At 46.8% G+C, this 22,866-nt stretch overlaps 1 protein-coding gene and 1 long non-coding RNA gene across 5 annotated transcripts in view; one reads left to right on the forward strand and one right to left on the reverse strand.

Annotated features, from left to right (window-relative positions):
* The window catches only part of LOC121641855, a 20,842-nt gene extending 12,585 nt beyond the window's left edge, over positions 1–8,257 (reverse strand). Inside the window, exons 1-2 of the long non-coding RNA XR_006010805.1 lie at positions 8,247–8,257; positions 6,294–6,303 (exon numbers count right to left, since the gene is read on the reverse strand). This is a non-coding gene — a long non-coding RNA (uncharacterized LOC121641855). The remainder of the gene's footprint in view (positions 1–6,293; positions 6,304–8,246) is intronic.
* rwdd1 (RWD domain containing 1) overlaps positions 1–22,289 on the forward strand; it is a 24,150-nt gene extending 1,861 nt beyond the window's left edge. For 2 of the 4 annotated variants that reach the window (XM_041988194.1, XM_041988197.1), the window contains exons 2-7: positions 6,683–6,760; positions 6,856–6,986; positions 16,925–17,068; positions 17,268–17,400; positions 18,787–18,849; positions 22,040–22,289. In XM_041988194.1, the coding sequence (XP_041844128.1) occupies positions 6,683–6,760; positions 6,856–6,986; positions 16,925–17,068; positions 17,268–17,400; positions 18,787–18,849; positions 22,040–22,152 (662 nt within the window). In that variant the 3' untranslated portion in view covers positions 22,153–22,289. The remainder of the gene's footprint in view (positions 1–6,682; positions 6,761–6,855; positions 6,987–16,924; positions 17,069–17,267; positions 17,401–18,786; positions 18,850–22,039) is intronic. The other 2 variants (XM_041988195.1, XM_041988196.1) reach the window with 1 other exon arrangement.
* Positions 22,290–22,866: the final 577 nt, after the last annotated feature.

The following is a 22,866-nucleotide window of genomic DNA, read 5'->3' on the forward strand; positions in this document are numbered from 1 at the left end:
CAGACCCTGGAGATCTACAGACCATGGAGTACTCCAGGATGCAGACCCTGGAGATCTACAGACCATGGAGTCCACCAGGATGCAGATCCTGGAGATCTACAGACCATAAAGTCCACCAGGATGCAGACCCTGGAGATCTACAGACCATGGAGTCCACCAGGATGCAGATCCTGGAGATCTACAGACCATAAAGTCCACCAGGATGCAGACCCTGGAGATCTACAGACCATGAAGTCCACCAGGATGCAGACCCTGGAGATCTACAGACCATGAAGTCCACCAGGATGCAGACCCTGGAGATCTACAGACCATGAAGTCCACCAGGATGCAGACCCTGGAGATCTACAGACCATGAAGTCCACCAGGATGCAGACCCTGGAGATCTACAGACCATGGAGTCCACCAGGATGCAGACCCTGGAGATCTACAGACCATGAAGTCCACCAGGATGCAGACCCTGGAGATCTACAGACCATGAAGAGGACTCCTGATGCTGGAGAGGAAAGCTTCAGATACAGACCAGAGAGGCTGGAGAAGAAGGTGATCAGCTGATCAGAGGATGAGACACATGATGATGATGATGAAGATGATGTGTGTGTACAGTCAGTTTAAAGTTTTTTTTATATTATTTGTGCAGCAAAAATGTGCATTTTTTTTTGTACACGACTTAAACATGAATAATAAAGTGTGTTAAAGGTATTTTTTTTAAGGTCTTTTTGACTCTTCGTTGCCTCTTAAGAACATAAATAACCAGCGTCAGTTTAATAATGAAAATTACATAAAATTTTAATTACATTAAAAATCTTGTGGACATAAAAACAGAATAGAAACATGAACAGAAGAGAATCTTGACAGTTTTACTTGTTCATATAAGTTTTTATTGAAATTCTCAGAATAAACAGCAGCAGCACAACATTAAACATAAAATTCAATAAAAGAAAATACAGAATATGAACACGTGATATAATAAAACACTGAAGTTGTGGCAAAATATCTTCAAGTCATGTAGAGAAAGAATTTCACATCTTTGATGGAAATTTCAACACTGAAACAATATAATGAGCAATTCTGGTAAAAACTGCAAACTATGTTTAAATGAGTCACCAAGAGGACCAATGAGAGCAGATCCAGAAGTCTTCTTTATCTGCTGCAGGCTGTAGACCTCCATGAAGCAGATCCAGAAGTCTTCTTCATCTGCTGCAGGCTGTAGACCTCCATGAAGCAGATCCAGAAGTCTTCTTCATCTGCTGCAGGCTGTAGACCTCCATGAAGCAGATCCAGAAGGTTTCTTCATCTGCTGCAGGCTGTAGACCTCCATAAAGCAGATCCAGAAGTCTTCTTCATCTGCTGCAGGCTGTAGACCTCCATGAAACAGATCCAGAAGTCTTCTTCATCTGCTGCAGGCTGTAGACCTCCATGAAGCAGATCCAGAAGTCTTCTTCATCTGCTGCAGGCTGTAGACCTCCATGAAGCAGATCCAGAAGATTTCTTCATCTGCTGCAGGCTGTAGACCTCCATGAAGCAGATCCAGAAGTCTTCTTCATCTGCTGCAGGCTGTAGACCTCCATGAAGCAGATCCAGAAGTCTTCTTCATCTGCTGCAGGCTGTAGACCTCCATGAAGCAGATCCAGAAGTCTTCTTCATCTGCTGCAGGCTGTAGACCTTCATGAAGCAGATCCAGAAGGTTTCTTCATCTGCTGCAGGCTGTAGACCTCCATGAAGCAGATCCAGAAGTCTTCTTCATCTGCTGCAGGCTGTAGACCTCCATGAAGCAGATCCAGAAGTCTTCTTCATCTGCTGCAGGCTGTAGACCTTCATGAAGCAGATCCAGAAGGTTTCTTCATCTGCTGCAGGCTGTAGACCTCCATGAAGCAGATCCAGAAGTCTTCTTTATCTGCTGCAGGCTGTAGACCTCCACGAGGCAGATCCAGAAGTCTTCTTTATCTGCTGCAGGCTGTAGACCTCCATGAAGCAGATCCAGAAGTCTTCTTCATCTGCTGCAGGCTGTAGACCTCCATGAAGCAGATCCAGAAGTCTTCTTCATCTGCTGCAGGCTGTAGACCTCCATGAAGCAGATCCAGAAGTCTTCTTCATCTGCTGCAGGCTGTAGACCTCCATGAAGCAGATCCAGAAGTCTTCTTTATCTGCTGCAGGCTGTAGACCTCCATGAAGCAGATCCAGAAGTCTTCTTCATCTGCTGCAGGCTGTAGACCTCCATGAAGCAGATCCAGAAGTCTTCTTCATCTGCTGCAGGCTGTAGACCTCCATGAAGCAGATCCAGAAGTCTTCTTCATCTGCTGCAGGCTGTAGACCTCCATGAAGCAGATCCAGAAGTCTTCTTCATCTGCTGCAGGCTGTAGACCTCCATGAAGCAGATCCAGAAGTCTTCTTTATCTGCTGCAGGCTGTAGACCTCCATGAAGCAGATCCAGAAGTCTTCTTTATCTGCTGCAGGCTGTAGACCTCCATGATGACCAGAGCTTCAGTGGAGAGTCGGTCTGGTGTTGGGAGGACCTGTAGACACACTGGCAGACAAACAACAACCGTTTACACCCGTTTGCTTCATTTAGCTTCATTTATAAGGACGTTTATATTATTACAGGTTCTGGTTTACAGGCTGATGCCAGACTGACGTGTTAGCTTCAGTAATTATGTTGTATGAACACGTGGTCGGATCATTAGCATTTAAAACTTTTTTTGAGTTATGTAATATAAATACGAAGTTCTTTCTTTTACAACATTATAATGCACATGTTTCTGCTCAGAGTTTAAATAAGTAAAAAAATCAGACAAAACAAGTAAAGTAACCCTAACCAGCATCATAACTTCACTAGCAGCAGGTGAGCTTACCTTTGCAGTGAGACGGTGTTGTTCAGTCTTGCGGTGGAAGTGTGAACAGATCTGCACCCAGACATTCCTGAAATGTCCGTGAGCTTCCAGAGATTTGTAGTTTCTGAACTGTTCATACGTGTAAACACTGATACCATAAACGAGGTCGCTTATGTCCAGCGATGAGGTTGGAGGTTAGTAATGTAGCATCGGAGCTCCGTTCCTTAGCTTTAAGGCCGTAAGGATTTAAGTTATTAGATGTTGACAATTTGGCCAAAAACCGATCTGGTCTCCTTGATAAGTTTGTCCCTGTACGATGTCCTCTCATCATTCTTCTTTTTATCCATACTGGCAACTGAAATAATTAATGGTTTTAAAACGTATTACTAACTAAAATACTGCTCGATGTGTTGCTCGTTAATATCCAAGATGCAACCAGCACGGGGGGGAGGGTCGGCAAGTTAGGTCACGTGTCTGACAGACCGATTGGTTTATTTTTCTAAATCATGCAAAGGAGGACATCTCTCCTCAATCTTTAAACATCTTTTACATTAATTCTCTTAAACCTTGTAACACCTGTAGCATTGTAGAAATTTCTGAGTCGTATTCTGGCTTTAAATGGATCCAGTATTCTTTGTAGATTTTTATTAGCATCGGCACGTTATCTGAGATCTGAACCTTAAAGGTGGCATCATCTGGTCTAATTGACTAATGTTAATGAGGTGCGTGCTGATTGGCCGTAGGAAGACCAGAGTTGGAAGGGGGGCTGGTCCAGTGCATGCACAGTGCGGTGGATGGATGGATAGATTGATGGATGGAGGAATGGTGGATGGATGGGTGGATGGATTGATGGATGGGAAGATGGAGGGTGGATGGATGGATGGATGGATGGATGGATGAATGGTGGATGGATGGATGGTGGATGGATGGATGGTGGATGGATGGATGGATGAGTGGATGGATGGATTGAGGGATGGTGGATGGATGGATGGGAGGATGGAGGGTGGATGGAGGGTGGATGGATGGAGGGATGGGAGGATGGAGGGTGGATGATGGATGGATGGATGGATGGTGTGTGGATGGATGAGTGGATGGATGGATTGAGGGATGGTGGATGGATGGATGGAGGGATGAATGGTGGATGGATGGATGGATTATTGATGGATGGATGGTGGATTGGTGGATTGGTGGATGGATGGAGGAATGGTGGATGGATGGGAGGATGGAGGGTGGATGGATGGATGGAGGAATGGTAGATGGATGGATGGATGGATGGATGGATGGATGGAGGGATGAATGGTGGATGGATGGATGGATTATTGATGGATGGATGGTGAATGGTGGATTGATGGATGGATGGATGGATGGATGGAGGATGGATGGAGGGATGGTGGATGGATGGATGGATGGAGGAATGGTGGATGGATGGATGGATGGATGGATTGGAGGGTGGATGGATGGATGGAGGGATGAATGGTGGATGGATGGAGGGATGGATGGATGGATGGATGGAGGGATGGTGGATGGATGGATGGATGATGGATGGGAGGGTGGAGGGTGGGTGGATGGATGGATGGAGGGATGAATGGTGGATGGATGGATGAGTGGATGGATGGTGGATGGATGGATTGAGGGATGGTGGATGGATGGATGGGAGGGTGGATGGATGGATGGATGGATGGATTACGGATGGATGGATTATTGATGGATGGGTGGTGAATGGTGGATTGGTGGATGGATGGAGGGATGGTGGATGGATGGATGGATGGATGGATGGAGGAATGGTGGATGAATAGATGGATGGATGGATGGATGGATGGATGGATGGAGGGATGAATGGTGGATGGATGGATGGATTATTGATGGATGGATGGTGAATGGTGGATTGGTGGATGGATGGATGGATGGAGGATGGATGGAGGGATGGTGGATGGATGGATGGAGGAATGGTGGATGGATGGATGGATGGATGGGAGGGTGGAGGGTGGATGGATGGATGGAGGGATGAATGGTGGATGGATGGATGGATGGATGGATGGAGGGTGGATGGATGGATGGATGGAGGAATGGTGGATGGATGGATGGATTATTGATGGATGGATGGTGAATGGTGGATTGGTGGATGGATGGATGGATGGATGGAGGGTGGATGGATGGAGGGATGGTGGATGGATGGATGGAGGAATGGTGGATGGATGGATGGGAGGGTGGAGGGTGGATGGATGGATGGATGGATGAATGGTGGATGGATGGATGGATGGAGGGTGGATGGATGGAGGGATGGATGGATGGAGGAATGGTGGATGGATGGATGGATTATTGATGGATGGATGGTGAATGGTGGATTGTGGATGGATGGATGGATGGATGGAGGGTGGATGGAGGGTGGATGGATGGAGGGATGGTGGATGGATGGATGGATGGAGGAATGGTGGATGGATGGATGGATGGATGGAGGGTGGATGGATGAGGGATGGATGGATGGAGGAATGGTGGATGGATGGATGGATTATTGATGGATGGATGGTGAATGGTGGATTGTGGATGGATGGATGGATGGATGGAGGGTGGATGGAGGGTGGATGGATGGAGGGATGGTGGATGGATGGATGGATGGAGGAATGGTGGATGGATGGATGGATGGAGGGTGGATGGATGAGGGATGGATGGATGGAGGAATGGTGGATGGATGGATGGATTATTGATGGATGGATGGTGAATGGTGGATTGTGGATGGATGGATGGATGGATGGATGGAGGGTGGATGGAGGGTGGGATGGTGGATGGATGGATGGATGGAGGAATGGTGGATGGATGGATGGGAGGGTGGAGGGTGGATGGATGGATGGAGTGATGAATGGTGGATGGATGGATGGATGGAGGGTGGATGGATGGAGGAATGGTGGATGGATGGATGGATTATTGATGGATGGATGGTGAATGGTGGATTGTGGATGGATGGATGGATGGATGGAGGGTGGATGGAGGGATGGTGGATGGATGGATGGATGGATGGAGGAATGGTGGATGGATGGATGGGAGGGTGGAGGGTGGATGGATGGATGGAGTGATAAATGGTGGATGGATGGAGGGATGGTGCGTGTGAACAGCATCACTAAGTGGTGGATTCCTCTCTCCTTGCAGGGGGCGGAGCCTCTGCTGCTCTTCCTGATCTCGGACTATGGAACGGGATCTTGACTTGTTTGTTTTGGTGTTCTCTCTTGATCTTTTATTCAGCTCCTTGTTTTGTTTTGTCAGGCTCATGTTATTTTTCTCTATTTTCTTTTTACACTCTTTGAGTTCATCCACATTAAATTGGACTGCTTTGGTTAAGCTAGCTATAAGCGAGCTAGCTTGTTTAGGTCCCTCGCAGACATCAAACTGGTCATTGAAGTCTTTCTTCATGTCCATAATAGCTTCCAAGATGGTTGAATTGTGTATGTCACTCTTAGCGTGCTCTGGTACCGTTTTTTTCCTCACCAATTACAAACTTGCTTGGCGTTTTCGAACTTTCCGTTCTCTTACTGGCAGTGCTCTCATCTGTAGCTTAGTCGTTTTGTTGACGGAGCTTGAGTTGTTGCACTCTTGGCAGGTATAAACTTAGCGGGATTGATCTTTCCTTTGCAGGTGGTTTTTAGTGTGTATGAACAGCTTTAAAGTAAAATTTTGGACACCTGTGCTGCAGCCTTGAGAAGGATGACTGTTCAGGCCACCATCTTGCCGGTCTCTGTTTGGACACATACAGGATCAGAGTCAAAGCAAAGGATTGTGGGAGTTTATGGAGGAGCAGCATAGTGAACATATGAATCACTCCTGATGTCATTGAAGAGGTTTTCTGTTTCTTCTTCCTGCAGTTCTCTCAGAAGATCCCTGCAGTTTCACCATCACTGTGGCTTCAGATGCAGGAGAACATACTGAAAGTGAGTCAAAAGGTTAATTTCACATCCTCATTGTGACTTTTAGCAAATTGTCATTAATACTCTCAATTTAATGGCTCATCAAAAGGATCTATGTATTCTTATTGCAGCTGTGGAAGCAACATTAAAGTTCACCTATGTAGACAAATACCCTGATGTGCCTCCACTGTGGGAGATCCATTCCCAGGAGAATCTGGAGGACAGAGACATGGAGGACATCCTCACGTTACTGCAGCAGCAGGTCTGTAAAGTTCCTTCCCAGCTGGACCCAGGGCCAGTTTAGAGTAGGGATTCAAAATTATTGAATTTTACAATTAATCGTGGTAGTAAATGCTACCATTAAACAATCACTTCATAAGTCATTTTATATTAAATATAATGTATGAATTATATCAACGGCTCAGCACAACTTCCACACAGAAGGAAAACACTCCACCACTTCCATGTGTTTCTGCTTGTGCTGTGTTGTTTTGGTTCTTTGAGGGCTTCAGAAGAGGCTGCCTGAGTGGGACACTATGGCAGAGGATAAGTTTTGCCTCCCAACTAACAGATTAAGACATGATTGTCAGATTTTCATTTTATTGTGTTTTTGGGTTAAAGAAATAAGATGACCCAAGGTGTCATTGTGGAGGACGGCTCACCAGCCTGTAAAAGGTTGCAGAGAAAGGAGGAAATACATTCAATGCCCCCACCTGGAAAACCAGCAGCTTTTTATGCCACAATAAAGGTAATGCACAATATTTTGGAAAAAGGATACTTATATTTATCTAACATAAAAATCCATCAATCCATCCATTTTTAATAGCTCTTATCAATCAATCAATCAATCTTTATTTATAGAGCACTTTTCATACATGAATGCAGCACAAAGTGCTTTCCATGGTTAAAACAAACCCCCCCCCCCCACCCCAACCACCACACATAACCCCCTCCCTCCCCGCTTGTGTACAAGCAAGCATACACATACACACACACATCTTGCACATATTAAAAGACTAATGTGAGGTTGAGCACAGATGAGCCTGGTAAGGAAACACTATCACAGGGAGCCGTCTGCACCAGGAGCAGCCTACAGGCCACGACTGCCAGGGCACCGACCCAGGGCACACGGCCAATTGAGAGGCACAGGAGCCACCCAACTAGACCGAAATAACCCGCAGGACAGAGCCGCAGCAGCCACAGATCTGGAGTCGGATTGCGAGGGGAGCTGCCTAAGCAGGGAAACCCACAATCTTGTTCTTTCGGTCACTACCCACATCTCGTGACCATAGGTGAGGGTAGGAACGTAGATCGACCGGTAAATCGAGAGCTTTGCCTTTTGGCTCAGCTCCTTCTTCACCACGACAGACCGATGAAGAGTCCGCATCACTGCAGACACCGCACCGATCCGCCTGTCCATCTCCCGCTCCATCCTTCCCTCACTCGTGAAGAAGACCCCGAAATACGTGAACTCCTCCACTTGGGGCAGTACCCTATTGCAGACCTGGAGAGGGCACTCCACCCTTTTCCAGCTGAGGACCATGGTCTCGGATTTGGAGGTGCTGATTCTCATCCCAGCCGCTTCACACTCGGCTGCGAATCGCTCCAGTGAGAGCTGAAGATCACGGCCCAACAAAGCCAACAGAACCACATCATCCGCAAAGAGCAGAGACCCAATCCTGAGGCCACCGAACCGGATCCCCTCAACACCTCAGCTGCACCTAGAAATTCTGTCCATAAAAGTTATGAACAGAATCTGAGACAAAGGGCAGCCTTGGCAGAGTCCAACCCACACTGGAAACGATTCTGATTTACTGCCGGTGATGCGGACCAAGCTCTTGACACCGGTTGTACAGGGACCGGACAGCTCTTACAAGGGGGTTCGTCACTCCATACTCCCGGAGTACCCCGCACATGAGTTCTCAGGGATGTGGTCGAGTCCACAAGGCACGTATAGACTGGTTGAGGTTGCCCCCTCAAAGACCCTGAAGAGGGTGTAGAGTGGGTCCACTGTTCTACGACTGGGACGAAAACCACACTGCTCCTCCTCAATCCGAGGTTCGACTATCCGACGGACCCTCCTCTCCAGCACCCCTCGAATAGACCTTACCAGGGAGGCTGAGGAGTGTGATCCCCCTGTAGTTGGAGCGCATCCTCCGGTCCCCCTTTTTGAAGAAGGGGACCACCACCCCAGTCTGCCAGTCCAGGGGAACTGTCCCCGATGTCCACGCGATGCTGCAGAGGCATGTCAGCCAAGACAGCCCTACAGCATCCAGAGCCTTAAGGAACTCTGGGTGGACCTCATCCACCCCCAGGGCCTTGCCACCGAGGAGCTTTTTAACCACCTCAGCGACCTCAGACCCAGAGATGGGAGAGCCAACACCAGCTACCTCAGACTCTGCTTCCTCATCGGAAGACGTGTTGGTGGGATTTAGAAGTTCTTCGAAGTATTCCCTCCACCGCCTCACAAAGTCCGGAGTCGAGGTCAGCAGCCCCCCATCCCCACTGTACATAGTGTTGACGGAGCACTGCTTTCCCCTCCTGAGCCGCTGGATGGTGGACCAGAATCTCCTCAAAGCCATCTGGAAGTCATCCTCCATGGCCTCTCCAAACTCCTCCCATGACCAAGTTTGTGCCTCAGTGACCACTGAAGCTGCGCTCCGCTTAGCTCGCCGATACCCATCATCTGCCTCTGGAGTCCCACAGGCCAAAAAGGCCCGATAGGACTCCTTCAGCTTGACGGCATCCCTTACTGCTGGTGTCCATCAACGAGTTTGGGGATTTCCACCGCAACAAACACCATCGACCTTACAGCCACAGCTCTGGTTGGCCACCTCAACAATAGAGGCACCTAACAAAGCCCACTTGGACTCAATGTCCTCCGCCTTGCCCGGGAGATGGTTGCAGCTTTGCTAAAGATGGGAGTTTCTGACAGGGGCCTCTCCCAACAGACCTTCACAACACGCTTGGGTCTGCCAGGCCTGACCGGCATCCTCCCCCACCATCTGAGCCAACTCACCACCAGGTGGTGATCAGTTGACAGCTCCGCCCCTCTCTTCACCCGAGTGTCCAAGACATGCGGCCACAAGTCCAATGATACCATTTGCTCATCGAACTGCAGCCTAGAGTGTCCTGGTTCCAAGTGCACATGTGGACACTCATATGCTTGAACAAGGTGTTCATTATAGACACAGGTGTCAAACTCTGGTTCTCGAGGGCCGGTATCCTGCAGGTTTTCTTTGTTTCCCTGGTTCTAACACACCTGACTGAAATTAATGGGTTATTGTGAAGAAGTTGACAAGAAACTGTTGGATCCATTTGATTTTATTCAGGTGTGTTAAATCAGGGAAACAATGAAAACCTGCAGGATACCGGCCCTCCAGGACCGGGTTGGGTATTGTTAAGAACCTCACGATTCAAATAGATTTTGATTCTTTGGGTTGCGATTGGATTTCGATTCGATATTGATTTAAATGCTTTGATGTCGATTCATTAAGTAGAAGTACACAAACAATTAGAGTTCCTGTTGACATTTCTTAAATATTTATTTTCATTCCCATGTTAACATATTTGGTATGTCACTTACATTTTTGAGCAACAAAATATCTGAAAATTAAAAAAAAATGCAGAATAACTTATTTCTGCTTGTGGCGTACATGCAATTCTGTATAAATAATGAACAAGTAAAGTGCATGTAAACTTAAGTATTTCTTTCCTCTGAGAAAAATTGTGATAAACCTCACATAACACTTAATTGAACAATTTCACATCTGAACCATGTCTCTTAATTTCTGGCCACATACTAAGTGTGCACATGAAGATTTTTGTTCAGGAAAAGCAGCTGGTCTACATGTTCAGGCTTTAGCACGTCTCTGGGCTGTGACAATGTCACCAGCTGTTAAGAAGATTCTCTCAGCTGGTACACTAGTTCCTGGGATACAGAGGTACCATTTAGCTTGGCACGACAACAGGGTATTCCGCCTCATGTTCCCTCCACCAGTTGAGTGGATTGGTAGAGTGGGGCAGTGGTTTTACGTTTTTGTACCTCATCACCTCATCTAATGTCTTGTCATCTTTGGTTCTGGACTCTGCTACTAGGTTTGTATATGTGTTCCCCAGGAGATCAGCCAGAGCTCAAGAATCCCTCAGTTTCTTTGATGGGGGTTCAGGGTCATCATCTGGCTCTGCCTGCTGCTCCAGCACCTCAACTCCCTCCCTGTCTGCAGCATTTATCAGACCAATCTGCTGAAAAAACAATGAATCACATTCATAAAGAAGAGCTTTCTAATTTCATACAGTTACTTTCAAATGCACTGTGGTATAATGGAGGGAAAATTGTTTTAGTAAAATTTAAGTGTTAAATTAATTACAAACTGACTGCATACCATGAGACAACACAACAAAAATATTCTGTTTGCACAAAGTGTGCATCTTCATTCACAAATGAGTACTTACAGAGCTTTTATCAGTTGCCAAGTGACGAGAGTCAGAATGACGAGATGGGTGAAGACATCCTGGTGCTCATCATCATCTGACAGAAAAGGTAGGGCCTTGAAGCGTGGGTACAGGGCTGAGGCTATGGAGAGTTCATCCTTCAGGCTTAAGTACCTTTAAAAAAAAGTTTCACATAACTGAAAATTTTTTTTGCCCCAAGATCATTAAATTCTTATAAAAAGATGTGGTGTGGAGCAAAAAATGTTTGTTCGTATAACAAATACCTTTTCTGGAGATCCTGGCACACAGCAAAGTTCATCTCTTTTATGTCTTAGAAAAAATTACCAAGAGTGTGGAATGAGTAAAAGTAACACAAAATTTATTAAAATAAAAATCAACACAGACATATTAGAGAGTGGTTGTTCGCATGAAATCAGGAGAGACTCTGCTGGACCAAAGTCAGACAAAAGTTTTATACCTTTCTGTTTATCTTTGAAGCTCATCCTGAACAGATAAGGCCAGGACAGAGTGGAGCCTCCCTTCTTCAGAATCTGGAGTTGGGGTAAATCTGTGGATTTGTGTTGTAACCAACATATGTTATCTTTAAAGAGTAAAGCTATGTCCCAGATCTGCGTCTGTACCGATACCAGCCTGCACCCACTATCAACGTTCTGGGGAAATTGGGAGTCACTTTGTCCCTTCAGTGAATTTCAACAGAGTCGGAACAGAAGACAATGCACAATGAACAAGTGTAATATAGGAACAATCAGTGTCAATTAATAAATGAAAGAATAAATTTATATAATAAAGGAAGTAATTATAGGTGTGATTAGAATATAATATATAGAGTATAATAAGTAAAATTATTCCACACGTCATTCACCAGTCATTGGGGGCTGGTTGCATCTCCTCAAGAAGTCTTGCTTTTAGGGGTGCAATGACAGACATAGTCAGGGGTGCCTTCCTGAGACATCACTAAGGTGGCTTTTTTCAGTGACGTCAGAGCCTGTGCAACTTCTTCTGCTGTCATTATGTCTGCCTCTGTAAGGGTGGACAGATCTTTTTCCTGTTTACTTACTTCAGGGGCAAGCAGTGCAGCATGTCTAAAGCGCTGTTCCACCGCGTTGGTACATCAGTCACTAGTTTGTGCTGTGGGAGGTCCAGCAACTTCTGTTTCTTCTTGAGTGCATGACAGGCTAAGGTGCTTCGATAAAAAAAGTGAAGATGCGCCTCACTCTTCCGAGAAGCTGTGAGACTGCAGGGGTTTTAAGTGCAGCCTGTGAAGCCAAATTAAGCACATGGGCAAAGCAGCCAACATGCAATGAATCAATGAGATCGACAGCAAGCACCATGTTTGCAGCATTGTCTGTGACAATTGCTGGTACTTTCTCCGTTAAACCCCATTCATTTATTGCCTTGGTCAACAAGTTTGCTCCCTGTGTGGCTTCCGTGCAGGGCTCTGGTCTGCAGAACATTTGATACTAATTCCCACTCGTTAGAAATAAAATGCGATGTGATTGTTACGTAGGGGTCAGTCGCTCTAGAAGTCCAACCGTCACATGTAAGAGCCACTCTTTCTGCAGACTTCAATGACTCCAAAACCGCTGTCTTCACCTCTGTGTACAGCTTCGGGATGGCGATTTCTGTCGTGTTTTTTCGTGTTGGTATTGAGTATCATGGTTCGAGTGTCTGTAACATATTCTTAAACTCCTGGTTTTCAACGACAGTGTACGGTCATAGGTCCTTGCACATGAACATGGCTACAGACTCCGTCGTCTTCTGTGCGCAGAAAGAGCTTGGTGGCAGTTTACAGGCAAAGGATTTGTCCAGTTGGTCTGTTTGGAGTCAGTAGGTTTTGCTACGGGTTGCAGACCATCTGCATGGTGTCAGTGTAGTGCAGTACTTTAATTCTGCCTGGCGCAGCTTATTTTAGTCTGTTTCCTGTGTTCCGGATTTACACGGGAATTCAAAAAGACCCGAAATGTCAGATTTAAAAGTTGAAGGAGCTGGTTTCAGCCTGCTGCTGCTTTTGTTGCTGCTTGTGTTGCCATTTTGTTGTTGTTTGATCTAATGTGGCCTCTGTCTATACAGTGTGGATAACATGCACAGCACCCCCCATGGGTCAGGAGGAGAATCAATTAAGAGGACTTGCCTAATTGAAAGAAAAAAAAAACAGTTTTACAGAGTTCAGTCCGAGGATAAAACCGGCAGTTTTTACGAACTCCCGCTGAAACGGAGAACTGTCCTGCTGCGCTGGTTGGTAGCACTGCAGAGAAAAATCCTCCTGACTCCAGGGTCTGTAGGGGGTTTTCAGGATGAAGAATACATAGAGCAGAAGACGTTTGAGTCTGGCAAGCTGGTGGTCTGCTGGGCCAACAGACTAAAGTTTCAAGCCGCTCCCAGTGTTTTTAATTCACCTCCTATTACCTCAAATAAATCATTTGTTATTTCATCCCTTAGCCGGTGGTCTCCCTGCGTAGGGCTCACCACCTGCAGGAGGGGCCGTAGGGGTCGGGTGCAGTGTGAGCTGGGAGGCTGCCAGAGGCGGGAACCCTGGCGGTCTGATCCTCCCGGTGAGAGGTGCCGAGCAGGTTTCGGCATGCTCATTGGAGGAGTTTGGAGAGGCCATGGAGAATGACTCTGGACGGCTTCGAGGAAATTCTGGTCCACCATCTGGCGGCTCAGGATGGGAAAGCAGTGCTCCGTCAACACTGTGTACAGTGGGGATGGGGGGCTGCTGACCTCGACACGGGACGTTGTGAGGCGGTGGAGGGAATACTTCAAAGACCTTCTCAATCCCACCAACACGTCTTCGATGAGGAAGCAGAGTCTGGGGTAGCTGGTGCTGGTTCTCCCATCTCTGGAGCTGAGGTCGCTGAGGTGGTTAAAAAGCTCCTCGGTGGCAAGGCCGTGGGGGTGGATGAGGTCCGCCCAGAGTTCCTTAAGGCTCTGGATGCTGTAGGGCTGTCTTGGCTGACACGCCTCTGCAGCATCGTGTGGACATCGGGGACAGTTCCCCTGGACTGGCAGACTGGGGTGGTGGTCCCCCCCTTCAAAAAGGGGGACCGGAGGGTGTGCTCCAACTACAGGGGGATCATACTCCTCAGCCTCCCCGGTAAGGTCTATTCAGGGGTGCTGGAGAAGAGGGTCCGTCGGATAGTCGAACCTGGGATTGAGGAGGAGCAGTGTGGTTTTCGTCCTGGTCGTGGAACAGTGGACCTGCTCTACACTCTCTTCAGGGTCTTTGAGGGGGCATGGGAGTTTGTCCATCCAATCTACATTTGCTTTGTGGACTTGGAGAAGGCGTTTGACCGTGTCCCCTGGGGACTCCTGTGGGGGGTACTCCGGGAGTATGGAGTGCCGGATTCGCTTCTATGAGCTGTCCGGTCCCTGTACGACCGTTGTCAGAGCTTGGTCCGCATCAACGGCAGTAAATCAGAATCGTTTTCAGTGCGGGTTGGACTCTGCCAAGACTGTCCTTTGTCAACGATTCTGTTCATAACTTTTATGGACAGAATTTCTAGGCGCAGCCGAGGTGTTGAGGGGATCCGGTTTGGTGGCCTCAGGATTGGGTCTCTGCTCTTTGCGGATGATGTGGTTCTGTTGGCTTCGTCGGGCCGTGATCTTCAGCTCTCACTGGAGCGATTTGCAACCGAGTGTGAAGCGGTTGGGATGAGAATCAGCACCTCAAAGTCCGAGACCATGGTCCTCAGCCGGAAAAGGGTGGAGTGCTCTCTATGGGTCTGCAATAGGGTCCTGTCCCAAGTGGAGGAGTTCACGTATCTCGGGGTCTTGTTCACAAGTGAGGGAAGGATGGAGCGGGAGATGGACAGGCGGGTCCGCAGTGATGCGGACTCTGCATCAGTCTGTAGGGGTGAAGAAGGAGCAGAGCCAAAAGGCAAAGCTCTCGATTTACCGGTTGATCTACATTCCTACCCTCACCTATGGCCACGTGCTGTGGGTAGTGACCGAAAGAACAAGATTGCGAATACAAGCAGCCGAAATGAGTTTTCTCTGCAGGGTGGCCGGGCTCTCCCTTAGAGAGGGTGAGAAGCTTGGTGATCCGGGAGGTGCTCAGAGTAGAGTCGCTGCTCCTCCACATTGAGAGGAGCCAGATGAGGTGGCTCGGGCATCTGGTTAGGATGCCTCCTGGACACCTCCCTGGTGAGGAGTTCCGGGCACGTCCCACCAGAAAGAGGTCCTGAGGAAGACCCAGGACACGCTGGACTGACTACATCTCTTGGCTGGCTTGGGGACGCCTCGGGATCCCTCCGGATGAGCTGGTGAATGTGGCCGGGGAGAGGGAAGTCTGGGTTTCCCTGCTTAGGCAGCTGCCCCCGCAACCCAACTCTTGATAGGCAGCAGAAAATGAATGGATGGATGCATGGATGGATGTATATATATATATATATATATATATATATATATATAGAAAGAGAGAGAGATTGATTATGAACTGATAGAAAATCATACATGAGAGATGGACTAGACTCAAATACTGGAATTATTTGAGGCTATAGGCTGTGAATTAAAAACACTCTGAGCAGTATGAAACTTCAGTCTGTTGGTGTCAATGAACAGCTGATCTAAGAAAGTGTGAAATTGTTTCTATCACATTTGGCATTTAAAGACAGGGACAGTGCCACATGGACTACCCTACCCTGCCATGGACCACGTTTCATGTTAACTTCTCGAAGCACTCGCACAGACCTCCAACAAGCCATCGGGTCACTCACCTGAGAAAAACCCAAGAGAACATTGCAGCTCACCCAGTACCCCCTATATTTCTTATCTTCTAGATCACCAGATCCACAATATCAACATGATCCAGGTCAAACAATGTTGGATCATTACATCTACCATGTTGTCATCTTGTAGTTTTTTTTTATTTTTGCCTTTGATTCTCTGGACATTATCTAGTGAGTTAAAATGTCTAATATCAAAATAATCCTTATCTCCACATAGTAAAGAATCCTTTCAACATTCCAGGATCCAGACGGTGATCCAGATCACACCCAAAATCCCATCACTTGTACCGTTATTCCATTTCCTGAACATTTACTCAAAATCCGTCCAGTTTTAGAGTTATGTTGCCAACAGAAAGACAGACAGATGGACAAACAGAAAGCGAGACAGAGAGACAGACAGATGGACAGAGAGACAAACAGAAAGAGAGACAGAGAGACAGACAGATGGACAGAGAAACAAACAGAAAGAGAGACAGAGAGACAGACAGATGGACAGAGAGACAAACAGAAAGAGAGACAGAGAGACAGACAGATGGACAGAGAGACAAACAGAAAGAGAGACAGACAGATGGACGGACAGAGAGACAGACAGACTGACCGACAGTGAGCCAGACAGATGGACAGAGAGACAGACAAACGGACAGAGAGACTAACAGAAAGAGAGACAGACAGATGGACAGAGAGACAGACAGATGGACGGACAGAGAGACAGACAATCGGACGGACAGTGAGCCAGACAGATGGACAGAGAGACAGACAGATGGACAGACAAACAGACAGAGAGAGAGAAAGTGAGACAGACAGATGGACGGACAGAGAGACAGACAGATGGACGGTGAAACGTAGCCTCCATCTTGGCGAAGGTTTTGGTGTTTCCTTGTTCTTGCAGATCTGGATGCATTCCTGTTTATGTAAGTGAGCGGCGTATCTGCAGCCTCGCACCGAGCTTTGAATGAAGATACATTTTCATGTACAGTTGACTGGGTTTAACATCTGGGTCTGGTTCCTGTCCGGTCAGGCTGAGGAGAACCTGGGGATGGTGATGATCTTCACCCTGGTAACGGCTGTCCAGGAGAAACTCAATGAAATGGTGGATGAGAAGAAGAACAGGCAGGAGGAAGAAAAGCGTCGCAAAGAGATGGAGGCTGAGGAGGCAGAGAAGGTGAGAACAGGGATGAAGAGGAAACTAGTGTATCTCCAGGTGTGACAGGAGAGTTTCAGGCCTCAGTGGAGGGTTCAGGGAACATTGATCATAGCCTCCTTCCATCAGAGGCGGTAAAAATGTGGACATGTACTAAATCCATACTGGTTCAGCAGATGGTCCATCAGAAAGTAAAAGATATAACGTTTGTTTGAGACAGGTGGCCTTCCAGGGAACGGTTGTCACCATTGAAAACTTTCTGGCCTGGAAAGCCAAGTTTGAGCTGGATATGGCCGAGGCGAGGAGGAAAAAACAGAAGGAGGAGGAGCAAGGAGCAAAGTCCAAACTCACAGGTAATTACACACTTTTTCATTCAGGAGTCATTTGGGTGAAATTACAGTCGGGCTTGTTTTTATTTAATGTAGTTCTGCAGATGTGATGTGACTGTCCTCTGCATTCACACAGCTCCAAACCCCTGGTGGGCTTTGTTTACATTTTATCTGAAGCTCAGAAAAGCAGCAGGGCACACGACAGGGCGATGAGTTGTGCTTTACAGAAACGTTTAAACATAGAAATAAGAAGCATAATTTAACAAAGTAAAAGAACATTGGATAAAAACAGTATTTAAACATGATCAAGTTTAAAACTTACAGCTTAAAAGAAACAGAAGCAGATCTGGACTTCTAAATAAAAACTGCAGCAGAGAACAGGTGGGATGCGACGACATGGATAAAAGCTGTTTTTCCAGCAGTGATTGAAGACATACATACAGGACCATCCTCAGTAAACAAGGATTTATGAATAAACAGTCCGTTATCTCCTCACATCTGGACCTTTTTCCATTGAATTATTTTGAAGCTCTTCTCTACACATGCCACCCCGTTTCCAGTCTGGGCTCTTTCATTTCCCCCCACCCTGCTTTGAGCTGATTGGTTGGTTTTCAGTGACACAGAGCCTCACAACTTCAGCAGAACCCCCATTGGAGAAATAACCCTGCATCATCCCACCTGAACTCTGTAGTTCGGTTTCTCAGCCTCGGGGCGCTCCAGCAATGTAGATATTAAACGTCACTGTATCATCAGACGAGTCTGGAACATGGAAGGTTGGAAAGTGCCAGAATGCGTTTTTAACGTTAACCTGGAAGATGTTTGTGTTGAACCATGAGGTCAAGCTGAGGTCTTCTCGGTCCTACTTCTAGGTGATTAATGTTCACTCATCAAACTGGTGGAGTTACTGGTTTCAGCTTCTGCCACTAACGTGGTCACATATCTGCACTAACCAGGTCAGACTCCCTCAGGGAACACAGCGATCTACCATCTTTAAACACTGGAGATCTAATCAGTGCTCTGTTCTATGCTGGGGGGCCGTCAGCATTTACTGGTTACATATGGGCGTGTTATGTGAGCGCAAACAGGTGACCGGAGGCAGCTCTGTCATTGGTCCTCTCTAGATTTTTCTTGTGACGCAGCTCCCTGCATTTCTGGCCAATCAGCATTAACTTAGCTTCTGTATTTATGCAATAGATAAAGCAGCTTCGGAGGAAATTGAAGATAATTCACTAATTTCTTCAGAAAAAATCATTTCACACAGACTTCACTTGGAGAAAAACTGGAAGATAAACAAGCCCTTTTCTGCATAGAAACCGTATTAAAAACCAGAATTAGAAATATAAAATACTAAAAGTATTTAGTCCGTCCGTCACACACTTTAACAAACACCTGTTGTGTCTTTCCCACCAGGTAAACAGCTGTTTGAGAGAGACCACAACCTGGACACATCTGACATTCAGTTCCTGGAGGACGGTGAGCTCCTTGATGATAATGATGGTGACGATGACAGAGGATGTAAAAATGTCAATCAAGATGAAATGAAACAAAAGTTCTGCTGCTTTTCATCTGTCTGGTTGGACTGTTTGTCTGTCTGGTTCCACCCATTCCATATATGGTTCAATATATATATATATTACTTGGTATATTGAGTTGGCACAATACACATATATGCATATATTTGGTTAAATGCTGTTCAGTGTAGTCAAAGATAATCGTTTTATACATGAGTACTTTGGGTCTGTATTCTTTTTCCTCCCTGTTGCACAGAGATAAACACTCGTACCTTAACAGTTTGCAACAAATTGGAAACTTTTTGGGGGTTGATGCCCCAGAAATACAATGTGACCAGTAGACGGATTTTTTCACTATTTCAGAGTCCAAGTGCTTTGTACTGCCCCTAGTAGTGACCTGCAGTATTAAGCGTTTTTGCTTCACTGTGCTTCCTTCTTTTGGAATTTACACAAACGTAATGCAACGCTGTACGCTAGCATTCACAGCAAGCAGTCAAGATTCAAGATTGAAGATCTTGATTGTCATTATGGATTCATAATGACATTTTGGCACACATAAATAAAAAAACAAATATACAGGCACACGCAAATGTGTGTGAGTACTGTAGGCGAGTGTAGTGATGAACTACAGCTGCTTCCACAGCTCTGGGGATGAACTGTCTCTGAGTCTGTCTGTGGTGGTTTTAATGTTCCTGTACAGCTTTCCTGATGGAGGTGGTACAAACAGGACGTTGCCCGGGTGGGTGGGGTCGGCTGCAATGCGTCTGGCCCTCTTCTGGACTCAGGCGGTGTAGATGGAGTCCAGATCTGGTAGACGGCGGCCCACAATCCCCTGAGCTGTCCTCACCAGCCAGGCTAAGCGCCTCAGGTCCTGTGCAGCTGCTGTACCGTCACTTTGAGACACAGGATGCTCTCCATGGAGGTTCTGTAGAAGTTCACCAGCAGCTGAGAAGAGAGTCACTTCACCTTCCTGAGGAAGAGGAGCTGTTGTTGGCCTTCTTCACCAGGTGGAAGTGTTCAGTCCAGGAGAGGTCAGAGGAAATGTGGATGTCCAGGAACTTCATGCTGTCCACTCGCTCCACTGCCTCTCCGTGGATGCAGAGAGGAGCGTGCTCAGTCTTCCTGGACCTCCTGGAATCTACTAGGACCTCCCTGGTCTTGTTGATAAGAACCAGATTGTTCCTGGACCAGCATTCTGTGAGACTCTGGACGTCTTCTCTGTAGTGGTCTCATCATTGTTAGATATGAGTCCCTCCACGGTGGGATCGTCCACAAACTTCCCAGCCATGTTGGTGGGCGGATGGCAGAGCAGTGCTGTGTGAAGAGGGCGGGGCCTAACACAGGTGTTGGGATGCTGCAGGTGAGTCAGGGCTGCGTGAAGTGCTATGTGCAATCTATTGCAGGCTGTCCAGGCCGCCAGGGATGGCGTCTTTGATGTGCTTATCCCAGCCCTTAATGCCCTGCTTCAAGTTATCTTCATATGGGAGTCCTACATGTGATAGATGTTCTGTTCAGCCTGGCAGCGTTTTCTCCTCTAAGCACCTAATCCTAGCTCAGTGTCTGATCAGCATGGGGCTGAGCACGTGGTCATAATACAACTTGCTTATCCCGTGAAATCTTTTGCGCTCATTCTCCAGCCTCCTGCATGCTCATGTTCTCAGGACCTTTGTTTGTCTCATCAGCTGTTGGTTCAGGCCGGATGACACAACACAGCCTCCCATCTGCCTGACTCTTATTTGCATTTCACCTCTTTTTGTTTCCTTCAAGGACCAGGTGTCTCAGGGCCTGATTTATATTTGCAACTAACCTGCTATTAAAAATATTCTTCTTCAAAATTTTACACAACACTGTGAATTTTTAGTTTAGTGTTAGCTGCTCGGTTTCTGTGGTATATGAGGGGTGTCCACAGCTGTTTGGTTCTGACATAGATCAGATTTTCTCCTCTTAGTACAGAGACTACACGACACTGACGACACAACGTCTCAATGTGAATATCAGCATGCTGCTGATATCTCTGCATGGATGAAGGATCACCACCTTCAGCTAAATCTGTCCAAGACCGAGCTTATTGTCTTTCCAGCCAATCCTTCCTTACCACCACAGATAAGCGTGCAGCTTGACTCTATCACACTTGTGCCTACATCTTCTACCAGGAATCTTGGTGTCATGGTAGACAACCAGCTGACCTTTAAGGACCATGTTGCCTTGGTTGCTCGGTCTTGCCGATTGGCTCGCTACAACATCAGGAGGATCAGACCCTACCTGACTGAACACACGGCCCAGCTCCTGGTCCAGGCTCTGGTCATTTCACGCATTGACTACTGCAACTCCTTACTGGCTGGCCTGCCTGCATGCTCAGTTAAACCTCTGCAGATGATCCAGAACGCAGCAGCACGTCTGGTCTTCAACCAGCCCAAAAGAGCTCATGTCACTCCGCTGCTAATCGCTCTCCACTGGCTTCCGGTTGCAGCGCATCAAATTCAAAGCTCTGCTTCTGGCTTACAAAACAATAACCCAAACGGCTCTGGTCTACCTCCACTCCTTAACCCAGAGCTACACTCCCTCTCCACAGTTACGCTCTGCCAGTGAAAGACGCCTAGTGCTCCCACCACAAGGTGGCGCCACATCAGTAGCTACACTCTTCTCCTCTGTTGTTCCCCGGTGGTGGAACGATCTACCAAACTCTGTCCGATCCACAGAGTCCTTATCCACTTTTAAAAGCAAGCTAAAGACTCAGTTGTTTAAGGAGCATTTCTACACTTAGCTTAATTCTTCTACTCAGAATGAGGTAGAAAGATTTGTCCAGCTCTTTGGCTCAACCAAGTACTGAAGAAGCTGCTGCACTTACGCCCAAGATGATGTTGTTTGATGAAATCGTGATCTTGTATTTAAACAAAATGCCTTACAAAGAAAAAAAAAAATATATGCAGTGCCTCTAGCTCTACATGACAGCACCTGGTCCAACTGGACTCAAAGCAGTCTAACTACCACTTAATGATGATGTCCATCTTGTTTGAATTCTTGCTTGTGTTGTTCTTACTCTCAGATGTAAGTCGCTTTGGATAAAAGTGTCTGCTAAATGACTGTAGAATAGAAAATTGGTGGTTTGTTAGCTCAGACTGCAGCTGCTGACTTTCCGCTTTGTTTTGCAGCTGGAAACAACGTTGAGGTGGACGAGTCGCTGTTCCAGGACATTGAGGACTTGGACCTGGATGAGGATGACCCAGACTTTGATCCTTTGGAGATGGGCAGTGATGAGGACTAAAGCAGCAAGACAACATGTGACTGTTTAAAAACTTCTAGGCGTTGAAACTGGATGCATCTGAAAGACTGAAACTGAAACACTGCACACAGCCACGAGTGTTCCTTCAATGCCTGAAAAATTAAAATTTTCTAGAAAAATGATGACTGTGTTGCTCTCTCTAACACTGCTGTGCATCATGGCTCTGATCCATGTGATCATGGATCTAATCTGTTAACTGTACCTGCAGGTTAGTGACGCTAATGCTGTAGGTGACGTAGTTCCGGGGAGACGGCAGATTCAAACTAGGCACGCCCAAACATTTATACTTTCATTCAGTTGTATTTTGTGCCAGCCTAATCAAAATATTCTTTAAAGTAGGAAAATAGTATCTTTATAAGGTAAACTCTGGAGCACAGCGCGGAGGATTTGGCCAGCCTGACAGATTTTATAGATTGTTGTTACGACAGAATCTTCATGGAGAAACCAAACAACACCTCCACCCCCTCCACCTCATCCAAGTCCAAGAGACAGCGAAATGAGGATTCACCTGGAGCTGTTTCACCACCGGGGAACGACTCAACAGATGTTCTGACCTCTATAGATAAGAAACTCAGTAGTTTTGATGCGCGTTTGAGCCTGGTAGAAATTCTCCACAAGGAGTTCCAGGCGCTACGTGACTCACTAGAATTCAGCCAGAAGCAGGTGGAAACTCTGGCTGTAGAAAATGCTGGTCTC

Source organism: Melanotaenia boesemani, chromosome 6 (assembly GCF_017639745.1).
Source record: "Melanotaenia boesemani isolate fMelBoe1 chromosome 6, fMelBoe1.pri, whole genome shotgun sequence".
In the NCBI taxonomy this organism is placed as follows: Eukaryota; Metazoa; Chordata; class Actinopteri; order Atheriniformes; family Melanotaeniidae; genus Melanotaenia; species Melanotaenia boesemani.